The following is a 14438-nucleotide window of genomic DNA, read 5'->3' on the forward strand; positions in this document are numbered from 1 at the left end:
CAGCGAGACAGATTTAGGGGTGTGGTTACGTGGCCCACATCTAATTCGCAGCAGTGGCACAGGTAGTTTCGGGAATCCTTGGGACTAGGTTTAAAATGGTAAAGGTTTGGTTCAAGGTTCAGGAATGTTCAAGGATAGGATATGGACGTAAAAAAGGATGACCCCATATAGATAGATTATATGTGTGTGTGTGTGTGTGTGTGTGTGTGTGTGTGTGTGTGTGTGTGTGTGTGTGTGTGTGTGTGTGTGTGTGTGTGTGTGTGTGTGTGTGTGTGTGTGTGTGTGTGTGTGTGTGTGTGTGTTCGTGTGCATGTTATAGATTACCTGGGAGACATAGGCCTGTCACATGATCCCACATGACCTTGATTCTAATCTGTTCTTTGTCAAAACTTTTGTTACGCAGTCTAGCAGATAGTGTACTGTATATTTGTGAGAGTGTACCAAATACACACCCTTTACATCTGAATATTTTCAAAACCAGTGGATGACTTATTATATGGTTTTAAATTAGGTCAAGTCAATATATGAGGCAGCAGCACCACACCTGTTAAGTGTTTTTGTAATACAGTGTTTTGTTGTCATAGTCAAACTAACTACACATCAGGATAACAGCCCTATCGCTGGGGATTGAGTAATCTATGTCAGTGTGTTTGTGTGTGGCAGCCTGTGTGTTTTATCAGATGAGAGAGTACCCGTAAAATGTCACGCCTTGGCGCCCAGTGTGTGTTTTACCCAGCAGTAACCCTCAGTGGTGTAAAATACTTAAGTTAAAATACTTCTTTAAGTAGTTTTTTTGTGTTTATCTGTACTTTACTATTTCTATGTTTGACAATTTTTACTCAGTGGTGTAAAGTACTTAATTAAGTAGTTATTTTGGGTGTCTGTACTTTACTATCCTATTCATATTTTTGACTACTTTTACTTTTACTTCACTACATTCCTAAAGAAAATAATGTACTTTTTACTCCATATATTTTCATTGATACCCAAAAGTACTTGTTCCATTTTGAATGCTTAGCAGGATAGGAAAACGGTCCAATTCACACACTTATCAAGAGAACACAAGGTCATCCCTACTGCCTCTAATCTGGCGGACTCACTAAACAAATACATCGTTTGTAAATTATATCTGAGTGTTGGAGTGTGCCCCTGACTATCTGTCAATTTTCAAAACAATCAAATGGTCCCATCTGGTTTGCTTAATATAAAGAATTTGAAATTATTTATACTTTTACTTTTACTCTTGTATAGTATATTTTAGCAATTACATTAACTTTTGATACTTAAATTTATTTAGAACTAAATACTTTTAGACTTTTGCTCAAGTAGTATTTTACTGGGTGACTTTCACTTTTAATTGAGTAACTTTCTATTAAGGTATCTATACTTTTATTCAAGTATGACAATTGGGTACTTTTTCCACCACTGCTTTTACTTCACTACATTCCTAAATAAAATGATGTACTTTTTACTCCATACATTTTCCCTGACACCCAAAAGTACTCGTTACATTTTGAATGCTTAGCAGGACAGGAAAATGGTCCAATTCACACACTTATCAAGAAAACATCCCTGGTCAGCCCTACTGCCTCTGATCTAGAGGACTCACTAAATGCAAATGCTTCGTTTTTAAATGATGTCTGAGTGTTGGAGTGTGCCCCTGGCTATCCATACATTTGTTACTGTCTGGTTTGCTTAATATAAGGATTGGAAAATTATTCAAATTTTTACTTTTGATACTTAAGTATATTTAAAACCAAATACTTTTAGACGTTTACTTAAGTAGTATTTTACTGGGTGACTTTTAAGTTTACTTTCTATTCATTTTCTATAAAGGTATCTTTACTTTTACTAAAGTATGACAATTGGCTACTTTTTCCACCCATTGTGACCCTGGAGAGGCAGATTGTGTTAATGCCGTAACAGGTTAGCGTCAATTCTTCAATCTTCATACATAATTATTTTTATGCTAGGTTGTAAGGGCATATGTTAGAAAATAAGAACCCTTACTCATGTAGCTCAATATTCAATTCATTCAGCAGGAATCTCTATTCCGTTGCATTAATGTCAAAGAGCAGGTGAAAGCTAATATCTGGGCTCGGCCTCCATCATGTTGCTTTAACCTGTCCTGCTTTCCCCTTCTTTCTCTCCAGCCATAGCATGTGATCTTCATCTGTTTACTTATTATTTGAGATGGAATCTAGGACACCGGTGTGTGTGTGTGACCGAAACAGGAAGTAGAGACACCTGATAATGTCATGGCATACCATTTTCCATATGCACAAAAAGCTTATTTCTCTCAAATTTTGTGCGCAAATTTGTTTACATCGCTGTTAGTGAGCATTTCTCCTTGACCAAAAGTATCCATCCACCTGACAGGTGTGGCATAACAAGAAGCTGATTAAATAGCATGATCATTACACATTTTCCACAAGGTGCCGGGGACAATAAAAGACCACTCTAAAATGTGCAGTTTTGTCACACAACACAATGCCACTGATGTCTCAAGTTTTTAGGGAGCGTGCAATTGGCATGCTGACTGCATGAATGTCCACCAGGGCTGTTGCCAGACAATTGAATGTTAATTTCTCTACTATAAGCCGCCTCCAATGTCGTTTTATAGAATTTGGCAGTATGTCCAATCGGCCTCACAATCACAAACCATGTGTATGGCGTTGTGTGGGTGAGCAGTTTGCTGATGTCAACATTGTGAACAGAGTGCCCCATGGTGGTGGTGGGGTTATGGTTTGAGCAGGCAAAAGCTACGGACAACAAAGACATTTGTATTTTATCTATGGCATTTTGAATGCACAGCGATACCGTGACGAGATCCTGAGGCCTAATGTCATGCCATTCATCCGCTGACATCACCTCATGCGACAGCATGATAATGCACGGTTCCATGTCGCAAGGATCTGTACACAATTCCTGGAACCTGAAAATGTCCCAGTTCTTCCATGGTCTGCATACTCACAAGACATGTCACCCATTGAGCATGTTTATGCGTGTACCACAGCGTAATCCTGTTCCCGCCAATATCCAGCAACTTCGCAAAGCCATTGAAGAGGATTGGGACAACATTCCAAAGGCCACAATCAACAGCCTGATCAACTCTATGCAAAGGAGATGTGTTGCACTGCACACCAGATAGACATGGTTTTCTGACCACGCCTCTACTTAAAAATGTTTAGTTTTTTTTACAGTATTTGTGACCAACAGATGCATATATGTATTCCCAGTCATGTGAAATCCATAGATTAGGGCCTCATGAATTTATTTTAATTGACTGATTTCCTTATATGGGAAAGGAAAGGGGGGATACCTAGTCAGTTGTACAACTGAATGCCAACAACTGAAATGTGTCTTCCGCATTTAACCATCTGAATCAGAGGGGTGCGGGGGGCTGCCTTAATCGACATCCACGGAACAGTGGGTTAACTGCCTTGCTCAGGGGCAGAACAACCGATTTTTACCTTGTCAACTCAGGGATTCGATCCAGCAACCTTTCAGTTGCTGGCCCAACACTAACCACTAGGCTACTATTTTAATTTTAAATGTGGCAAATAGTACTTAAATAAAAAAATTATGCAAACTGGAATTTTGCATTACAGTTTGTCCGTTTATGTGCGCATAAATGGTCAAATAAATTGCGAATGAGATATTGATCTTTACCCAATTTACATTTTTAATTTTGGCAGCTATATGCTTCCATACAATACAAACTCACAAGACAGGTTTATTTAAAGTTTAAATGCAATGATCGTGATAATTGCTTCTTTTGATTTTTACATGCATTTTCCTATATCTGGGTACTCTGATCAGGTTGTAGATATACTGTACTGTACAAGCCCTCGCAGACTGCTAACTGATGTCTATTTCCATTAAGGAAGCCTTATGAAGACAGTTTAGAGTTGTGAGTGCAATTATATTTTTGTGAAAATGTATTATTTATCTAAAACAAGCACTTTTCTACCTAGATACTCTGGCTAGGCTGTAGATATACCATACATACTCAGATATGGTGAAAATGGATTATTCCTAAAGATACATATTTTCCTCTAATGCGCTTGTATGGTATATACAAAGCATTAGGAACACATGCTCTTTCCTTGACATAAGACTGACCAGGAGAATCCAGGTGAAAGCTATGATCCATTATTGAGGTCACACACTTCAAATCAGTGTAGGGGAGGTAGGGAGAAGAGACGCAGTGGGAAAAAGTATTTAAGTGCAAATATTTTAAAGTACTACATAATTTATTTGGGGTATCTGTACTTCACTATACATATATATTTGACAACTTTTACTTAACTACATTCCTAAGAAAATAATGTACTTTTTACTCCATACATTTTCCATGACACCCAAAAGTACTGATTATATTTCAAATGCTTAGGACAGGGAAATGGTTCAATTCACACACACTTCAAGAGAACATCCCAGATCATCCCTACTGCCTCTCATGTGGCGGACTCACTAAACAAAAATGCTTTGTTTGTAAATGACGTCCGAGTGTTGGTGTGCCCCTGGCTATCCGTTAAAAAAATAAAAGGAAAAAAATGGTGCCATCTGGTTCTTAATATAAAGGAATGTACATTTATTTTACTTAAGTATATTTAAATCCAAATACTTTAGACTTTTACTCAAGTAGTACTTTACTGGGTGACTTTTACATTAGTTATTTTCAATTAAGGTATCTTTACTTTTACTCAAGTATGACAATTGGGTACTTTTTTCACCACTGGGGAGATGCATTTCTGAGAGAGCAGAAGATGCATTTCTGATTTAACAGTTGGCCAAAGAAAGTTGTATTGTACAAAACGTGGATACACAAAAACAAGAGTTTGAGTCATTTATGTTTATTAGATCCTACAGAGAACCAACCGTAATGCTCCAATCAGAAAGACCCCCCCCATCAACACAAGAATTTGACACCCCAAACCCCACCCACTGACCAATCTCACTCCCTAGCTGCTCCGTCCTGTTCCAACACACTTGATTCTACAAACCAACTGCTATACAGGACTGTGATTAGCTGAATCAGGTATTATTCTAGAGCCAGGTCCGCTGGAGCTGGATGCTGTAAGTCTGCATCTCAAATGACACCCATTATCTATATAGTGCACTACTTTATAGCAGCCTCCTCAGGTTAGACACAGGGCACTGGTCAAAAAGTTGGACATATGTCATCTACAGGGTATCGAGTGTGATTTGGGATGCAGCCATAGACTACAATAAGACTATATATGTAATCTGACTGAGCTTTATACTGGCTGAGTTCGACCAGGAGAAGCTGCTAGTTCATATCAGCTACTACACACACACACACACACACTTTCCAGTCGTGAAGTAAATCATCCCATTAAGAACAGTTAAAGAGAGAAATCATAAACCCAGGGTAAGAACACAGTGTTTGAGAAGCAGAGAGCAATTGTTTAGTGAGCATGACTTCTGCTAGAGAGGGTGCTGCTACGGTCAGCAGACACAGTAGCACACACATAGGGAGCAGACCCCAGGAATTGATTAGTTGGCCTTGGAAGGTGGGGGGGGGGTGATTACACACATCTAGTACTGAGCTTCCAACTCCATTAAGCAAAGAAGTCTGAGTAGGGGCGTGCAGGGAGGGGGCAGCCTGCTACATGCTAACCAGAGGGAGGGGAGGGGAGATCCTTTTAGCCACACCCCTGGAGTGCAGTCAGCTACAGAAGGCCCACCCAGCCAGCTAGCTGCCATGATGATAGCACACAGACACACAGGAGAGACAGTCGAGCCATGGACACACATGCACTTCTCTCAAACACACTAACACTTTCTCTCTTTAGAAACACAAATGTCTGAAGTTAAAAGTCTTCATGACAGACAGACTACCACATCCGTCTCCAGCAGTCATTACTCCTGTCCTCCACTCTCCTCCACCTCCATCCCTCCTCCGTTCTCCATCCCCTTGTCAGCCTCCTCCTGATCATCACAGCAGAGAGAGAGTAAGAGATATTAATACAGTTTAGTTCAATGTTCAGAGGTGATGTAGCTTCATAGACATATGATGCGTCTGTGGCCAGGAGGCGTGTGTGGTTATGATTCTGAATGGTCAGATAGCTAGCAACAACGACAAGCTGCTACCATGTAGGGAATTGTAGGTGGCTCGTTAATGATACCAAGTCTTGTTTTTAGGTGTTTTGACTGATGTCATATCTATGCTAATATGGTTAAAATAACAATGTATTTGAGAGACATGTGCTCATAATGCAAATGTATTTATGTTTTCAACAAACATTTGGAGACTAATTATAGTTTGCATGTTGTCAACAGTCTAAGCCAACCCAGTATATTTTGCCCCATAGTTGCACATAGTGTTGTCATGGTACCAGAATTGACTTCAATACCAGGTTTAGTATCACAATACTCAATACCACAGAAACAAGTCATATTAACCAAAGTCACAGAACGGCACTTGATCCTGACAGAAACTCATCTACTGCTCTGTTCAATCGTTGGGCACCTTTCGAGTTCAATATCATTACATTACACATTTTTTTCAGACACAGCCATGTACAGTGCATTTGGAAAGTATTCAGACCACTTGACTTTTTCTACATTTTGTTACGTTACATTTTAGATTGTATCTGGGGGGTTTTTTCAATAAATTGGCAAAAAATTCAAAAACCTGTTTTTGCTTCGTCATTATGGGGTATTATTGTGTGTATATTGAGGGGGAAAAAATATATTTTATCCAATTTAGAATAAGGATGTAGAAAAAGTCAATGGGTCTGAATGCTTTCCAAATGAATCAGGCTAGGCCAATTGTGCGTCGCCCCATGGACCTCCCGGTCGCGGCCGGCTGCGACAGAGCCTGGCCTCGAACCGAGTCTCTGGTGGCACAGCTTAGACCATCGCGCCACCCGGGAGGCCCATAATTATACAATCAATTTGACCTTTTTTTTTACCAATTACACAACGGTAATCATTTATTTGAATGGTAAATCTTGATTTACCCAGTTTATCAATAGAGATGTAGCGTAGGCCTATCCACAATACAGGTGAAGGCATTTTCAATAGGAGTGTGTACAAGCATTATTGAGTTATTGAGAAGTTATTAAGAGTTATTGAGCTTGTGTTGGCTGATTTCATGGGGCTAAGATAAAACAACCTGCTTTCCTTCCATTTTGGACTTATTATAATGATCAACAACATTTGCATAGAAGTATCTTAATTTATAAATGACTAAGTGGATCGCCCAAATGGAAGGAAAGCAGGTTGTCTATTATAAGCTATAATAAGGTGTCAACTGCACTGATAAACAAACTTGATCCGCGAGACACATGAGAATTACCGGAATTAAACACATTCTAATACCAAAATGTTTTTCATTTTCTAATATTGAAAAAGTACCAACGTTTTGGTATACCGTCACTTTTGTTGATTAACAACCAACCTGTCTATAGGATGCTAAGTGTGAGTTAGTCTGCCACCTGGTGGTTAATTTAGAGAACTACAGCCTTGTTTTGTGTTTTCTTCAGTATTCCATCAACACTTACATTGGGGCAAGGGGAATTGTGTGGTGTGGAAGGACTAGGAAAAGTGTGTAGTGTGTAGGGGCTAAGGGCTGTTTGTCTCACCTTAGCGTCTCTCTCAGCAAACTTCTGGAACATGTTGGCATAGAGCCTCTTGTCCTTCTCATGCTGCTCCTTAATCTGTTTCTGGCACAGAGCCACCTGGAAGGGCAGAAAAACAGAGATACCCAGATCAGACAGACAGCAGGACATGAGATGGGGCATCCAGAAGAGGGGGAAGTTTCGACTGAGGTACACAAAGACCATTCTAGTACAGTACCTGGCTTTTGGCGGCCTTGTTGCTAGGATACAGTTGTATGACACGCTGGAAGTCTGCTCTCGCCCTATCAAACTCCTTCATGGCAAACAGCGCCTCCCCCCTCCGGAATAGAGCCTTTTCATTAGTGTCGTCCAGGTCCAGGGCCTACACACAAGAATGAGAGAGAGCAGGAACCATAGGTGAATAAGTGTGGTGTGGAATATTCAGGTGGTCAGATATGTTCAGATACAGTCAGGTGTGTGTCTTCTGAGTGAGTGTACCTTGTCACAGTTGTCAAAAGCAGAGCTTGGTTCCTGAAGCTTGAGGAAGCACATGGCCAGGTTGAGGTGAGCAGCCAACCGCAGGGCTTGAGCCTTCTGCTCCTCCCCCTCGGGTAAACTCGATTCATTCTCCAGCCAGGACACAATCCTCTTATACTGGACAGACGCTTGGCGATACTTTCCCTCCTACACACAAACACATATCATATTACATCCTGTGTAAATCTGCACCAATGTTTGAAGCTACTTCCCTTCACACAAAGAAACGTTAATACACACAACAGAAACGTTAATACACACCCACCTTGAAGTACTGTGTTCCCTTCTCCTTGACAATGATGCTCTGCTCCAGTTTCTCTGCAGAGTTCATTTCCCAGGATTCCTTGGCCTGTGGAACAGGAAATACTTTAGTCAGCCAGCTAGCATATCACCTCTCAGAACACCAGACACATCTAGGGAACGTTCAGTAGGCAAAATGTGTGGAAATGCCATGAACAAAATGCAGAAGGGATGTTTCTGGACAGGACCGTCTAGTTGATATGGCTAAAGGGTCATACCTTGTCGAAGGTGGTCAGTTTGAGTTTGTACTGCAGAGTGGCTTCACCAGGAATATTGTACTTGCTGTTGCCTGTGTTTCCATAGCCATACCTTCACACACACACACACACACACACACACTTAGATATACAGAGCACAGGGGGCTGCTGAGGGGAGATCAGCTCATAATGGCGCAAATGGAATGGCAAACACACGGAAACCATGTGTTTAATACCATTCCGCTCCAGTCATTAACACGAGCCCGTTCTCCCCAATTAAGGTGCCACCAACCTCCTGTGATATAGAGTGAAGACAACTCGGCTAATATGCCCAGAGAACACACAATTACACATTTCTCAAAACAACATAGTATGTACACTGGGTTTGTAGTGGGTATTACTTGGGTTTGATGATGAAGAGGGACTCCTCTCCCTGCTCCATAGCCATCAGGGCTTTTTCCACTCCGCTTGGCAGACCAAGGCTCTCTCCATCTCCCAACTCAAACTTCAGCTCCCTCTTGTCAAACACCTTGCCCTCACAGCTGCCCTCCAAACACACTGCAGGGGAAAGAGAAAGATAGGTGTGTGTGTGAGAGCTGGTAGGTCTTAGTTTGGTTTAGCGTATCCCTGTTCCTTATTGATGATACATTTGTGTGTGCGCGCTCGTACCTTCTACTGCAGCTCCTTCATTAGGCTTAGTGTATCCCTCTCCCTTAGTGATGATGCGACGGATGATTCCTCCATCCTCTCCCTCAGTGATGTCCTCCCCCCGAAACTCAAACAACTCCACCTAACACACACAAAACATTAAATTTGAGCACTCTTACAAAGTCACACATCAATGTTGGCACAGAATGTGTATCTCAAAAACACAACTTCTAAATCCCTGACACAGAGGGTTACCTGGAAGACAAGTGTAGCGTTGGGGGGTATCTTCGGGGGGCTGCCAGCAGTGCCGTAGGCATACTCTGGTTTACAGATCAGCTGGCTGATCTCTCCTACTTTCATAGTAGCCACTCCCAGGTCCCACGCCTTGATGACCTGGCCTACACACACACACACACACACAGTTATAGTAGCCACATCAAGGTCCAACACCTTGATCACCTGGCCTACACTAACAGACACACACCTTTTCCCAGCTCAAAGGAAAACTTCTCTCCTCGGTCACGACTGGAGTCAAACGGGGTTCCATCCAGCAGGGTGCCAACATAGTGAACAAACACCTTGTCCCCAGTCATAGGCAGCTCTGTCCCTGTGCCTTCCTGCTTCACCAACTAGAGATGGAGGTGAGGTAGAGACTGAAGATTAGTTGTGCTGTAGCAATGTATGTGGTCTAGTACACTGAACAAAAATTCAACCTAACGTGAAGTTTCATGAGCTGAAATAAAAGATCCCAGAAATGTTTCAATACAGACAAAAAGCTTATTTTTCTCTAATTTGTTTTACATTCCTGTTCTTGAGCCTTTGTCAATATAATCCATCCACCTAACAGGTGTGGCATATCAAGAAGCTGATTAAACAGTATGATCATTACAGGTGCACCTTGTGCCGGGGGCAATAAAAGGCCACTAAAATGTGCAGTTTTGTCACACAACGCCACAGATGCTTCAAGTTGAGGGATCATACAATTGGCATGCGGGCTGCAGGAATGTCCACCAGAGCTGTTGCGAGAGAATTGAATGTTCATTTCCCTACCATAAGCTGTCTCAAATGTCATTCGAGAATTTGGCAGTATGTCCAAAAGGCATTATAGAATTTGGCAGTACACGCAACCATGTTCGGGATGCCCTGGATCGACATTGTGTTCCAGTTTCAGCAACAATCCCCCCTCCCCCCCAATGTTGCGTGTATTGGTCTCCAATGGAATGCTGCACGGTTGTTGCAGCACCTTCTGTGTGTGGTGCATACCTTAGATATAGTATTGTCTCGGCCGTAGGCCAACATCATGGTGGCAAGACATATGAACTTAAAGGTTATAGATCTGCTGGCTATCAAAGATGTGGGGAGCTAGCCAGTTAGCTTGCTAACCATATAAGTCCAACATATTTATCGCTGGCTAACGTTAGCAAACGGCAAAACCCAAATGTTGCCAATTCAGTCGTTGTACTGCGCAAAACCATCTAAGTAGTCTTAAGTTAACCTAGCTAACCAAATGACGAAAATAAAATGTTAGAAATAGTTTAGGCTACCGTAGTTCTGGTAATATCATTCATTGCATTGGCTAGGTAAGCGAGGAAGCCCACGTTAGCTAAGCTAGCTGACTAACTAACATAGCTTTCTCAGTTACCTTTAAAACCCCTCCATCTTTCTTCTGCGTGATATCCTCTCCCTCCATCGGGATGTTGTTCTGTTCTTCGTTGGTCACCTCTTCTGCAGTCATAGCCCTGGAGCCCCTGGCCTGAAACAATGTCTGCTGACGTTAGCTAGCTAACAATACGGCTGGTTAGCAGGGCGCAAGCTAGCTAGATAACTATGGTTCGGAAAGGAAATCAGCTAGATCAAGAATCCGTTTGTCTTGTTAGCTATATTTCGCACATTTAGCGCCAAATTATGCCGGATATCGATCGTTGTGCACCAGTCTCCAAACTGAATGTTTGCTATTGAGCTGCTTGGCAAATAAGTCAAGGGATCCACGTTGCCGTGTTGTTTGCTTAGTTCTAGCATCTGGAGGAAAAGCCGAGAACTTTCCAGATACGCAGCGAGGAAAGGGGGGTGGCGGAATTGTCGTCGTGTGAAGCAAGTGACTCAATTGCCGTCTAACGAAACACACATAATGTCCATTAGCTCACACATTGTTTTATGGTGTGATAAACACATGTATTGTGATCTTTTTTAAACAATGTTTTATTTGGGGGAAAGATGGCGTATTCAGGACAACTCGGAAACGTAACATTTCGACTTGTAAACACATTGTAGAAAGATGAGGCCCGAGTTTCCCAATTGGAAATGGTCAGAATCGACTAATATGAAGCTCTACGCAAATAACTTGCTTTAATTTTAACTCGGAGTTTTCGACTTGTCATGAATAAACTCTCTCTTAAATAATACATGTTTCTTCAAATAAAAGCCCAGCGCTGCGTTCATGATAATTTAGAACTCGGAAATGTCCGACTTGGAAACTAGTAGTAGAAAGATGACGTTTGGAAACGATCAGAATCAACCAATAGGAAGCTCTATGCTCTTTTTAACTCAGAGGTTCCGAATTTCAGAGTAGTCTTGAACACGCATGAGGTCTGAGCATAGATGACAGAGAAAGAGACATCTGTCACTGGCAAAAAAAAATCAAGTTAGGGTGGGTGAACAGGGAAGGGAAAATTGAGCACATTCGAGTGGATCACTTTGTCAAGACCAGGGGAGAATGACTGCCCCATTTCTTTGAAGACACTAAAGTTTAAGGCAGACCGTAGTACTGCAGGCATGTTTCTAAGACAATACTGATTGACTGATTATTTTTTAAATGCACACAGGGACACTTAAAGTCAATTTTAAATGGATCATTGTTTATTATCAGTTAACTGGAGAAGTTCCAACAAACTTGATGCACCATAGTGAACGTCTGTCAGGAGCTCTAACAGGGCAGTCCCATCAGATTGCTTATATATAGACAAGTTATATTTGCATGATTTAGCTTATTCATAATTCATTCATCATTAATGTTTGCTTAATTCATGTGACAAACAAATACTGGGTCATGTATATGACAGACCAACACCTCACAAGGCCTTTTCCTTGCTGAGACCTTGACACTGAGATATCTTTCATTCTCAAAACAAGGGTCTGGGCGTACTGCCAAATTGCAGATACTGATAGTGAGGATATGCTTAGTCAGTCACTTGCATGAACACAGAAAACAGTTATCAGTAAAGCACATGAATAGAGCACAGAAATTGATTTTTAGAAAAGCACAATAACATTTACATTTAAGTCATTTGGCAGACGCTCTTATCCAGAGCGACTTACAAATTGGTGAATTCACCTTATGACATCCAGTGGAACAGCCACTTTACAATAGTGCATCTAAATCATTTAAGGGGGGGGGGTGAGAAGGATTACTTTATCCTATCCTAGGTATTCCTTAAAGAGGTGGGGTTTCAGGTGTCTCCGGAAGGTGGTGATTGACTCCGCTGTCCTGGCGTCGTGAGGGAGTTTGTTCCACCATTGGGGGGCCAGAGCAGCGAACAGTTTTGACTGGGCTGAGCGGGAACTGTACTTCCTCAGTGGTAGGGAGGCGAGCAGGCCAGAGGTGGATGAACGCAGTGTCCTTGTTTGGGTGTAGGGCCTGATCAGAGCCTGGAGGTACTGCGGTGCCGTTCCCCTCACAGCTCCGTAGGCAAGCACCATGGTCTTGTAGCGGATGCGAGCTTCAACTGGTAGCCAGTGGAGAGAGCGGAGGAGCGGGGTGACGTGAGAGAACTTGGGAAGGTTGAACACCAGACGGGCTGCGGCGTTCTGGATGAGTTGTAGGGGTTTAATGGCACAGGCAGGGAGCCCAGCCAACAGCGAGTTGCAGTAATCCAGACGGGAGATGACAAGTGCCTGGATTAGGACCTGCGCCGCTTCCTGTGTGAGGCAGGGTCGTACTCTGCGGATGTTGTAGAGCATGAACCTACAGGAACGGGCCACCGCCTTGATGTTAGTTGAGAACGACAGGGTGTTGTCCAGGATCACGCCAAGGTTCTTAGCGCTCTGGGAGGAGGACACAATGGAGTTGTCAACCGTGATGGCGAGATCATGGAACGGGCAGTCCTTCCCCGGGAGGAAGAGCAGCTCCGTCTTGCCGAGGTTCAGCTTGAGGTGGTGATCCGTCATCCACACTGATATGTCTGCCAGACATGCAGAGATGCGATTCGACACCTGGTCATCAGAAGGGGGAAAGGAGAAGATTAATTGTGTGTCGTCTGCATAGCAATGATAGGAGAGACCATGTGAGGTTATGACAGAGCCAAGTGACTTGGTGTATAGCGAGAATAGGAGAGGGCCTAGAACAGAGCCCTGGGGGACACCAGTGGTGAGAGCGCGTGGTGAGGAGACAGATTCTCGCCACCACACGCCACCTGGTAGGAGCGACCTGTCAGGTAGGACGCAATCCAAGCGTGGGCCTCGCCGGAGATGCCCAACTCGGAGAGGGTGGAGAGGAGGATCTGATGGTTCACAGTATCGAAGGCAGCCGATAGGTCTAGAAGGATGAGAGCAGAGGAGAGAGAGTTAGCTTTAGCAGTGCGGAGCGCCTCCGTGATACAGAGAAGAGCAGTCTCAGTTGAATGACTAGTCTTGAAACCTGACTGATTTGGATCAACAAGGTCATTCTGAGAGAGATAGCGGGAGAGCTGGCCAAGGACGGCACGTTCAAGAGTTTTGGAGAGAAAAGAAAGAAGGGATACTGGTCTGTAGTTGTTGACATCGGAGGGATCGAGTGTAGGTTTTTTCAGAAGGGGTGCAACTCTCGCTCTCTTGAAGACGGAAGGGACGTAGCCAGCGGTCAGGGATGAGTTGATGAGCGAGGTGAGGTAAGGGAGAAGGTCTCCGGAAATGGTCTGGAGAAGAGAGGAGGGGATAGGGTCAAGCGGGCAGGTTGTTGGGCGGCCGGCCGTCACAAGAAGCGAGATTTCATCTGGAGAGAGAGGGGAGAAAGAGGTCAGAGCACAGGGTAGGGCAGTGTGAGCAGAACCAGCGGTGTCGTTTGACTTAGAAAACGAGGATCGGATGTCGTCGACCTTCTTTTCAAAATGGTTGACGAAGTCATCTGCAGAGAGGGAGGAGGGGGGAGGGGAGGAGGATTCAGGAGGGAGGAGAAGGTGGCAAAGAGCTT

At 43.1% G+C, this 14438-nt stretch overlaps 1 protein-coding gene across 1 annotated transcript; it reads right to left on the minus strand.

The window, feature by feature from the left end:
- Positions 1-4863: 4863 nt before the first annotated feature.
- On the minus strand, positions 4864-11350 carry LOC135524331 (peptidyl-prolyl cis-trans isomerase FKBP4-like). Its single transcript, XM_064951788.1, has 11 exons — positions 10917-11350; positions 9759-9903; positions 9530-9672; positions 9296-9416; positions 9028-9184; positions 8648-8738; positions 8395-8478; positions 8091-8276; positions 7831-7974; positions 7617-7712; positions 4864-5958 (listed from the first exon to the last, which is right to left on the minus strand). The coding sequence occupies exons 1-11, from the start codon at positions 11007-11009 to the stop codon at positions 5890-5892; spliced, it is 1329 nt and encodes a 442-aa protein (XP_064807860.1). The 5' UTR covers positions 11010-11350; the 3' UTR covers positions 4864-5889.
- Positions 11351-14438: the final 3088 nt, after the last annotated feature.

Source organism: Oncorhynchus masou, chromosome 31 (genome assembly GCF_036934945.1).
Source record: "Oncorhynchus masou masou isolate Uvic2021 chromosome 31, UVic_Omas_1.1, whole genome shotgun sequence".
Classification (NCBI taxonomy): Eukaryota; Metazoa; Chordata; class Actinopteri; order Salmoniformes; family Salmonidae; genus Oncorhynchus; species Oncorhynchus masou.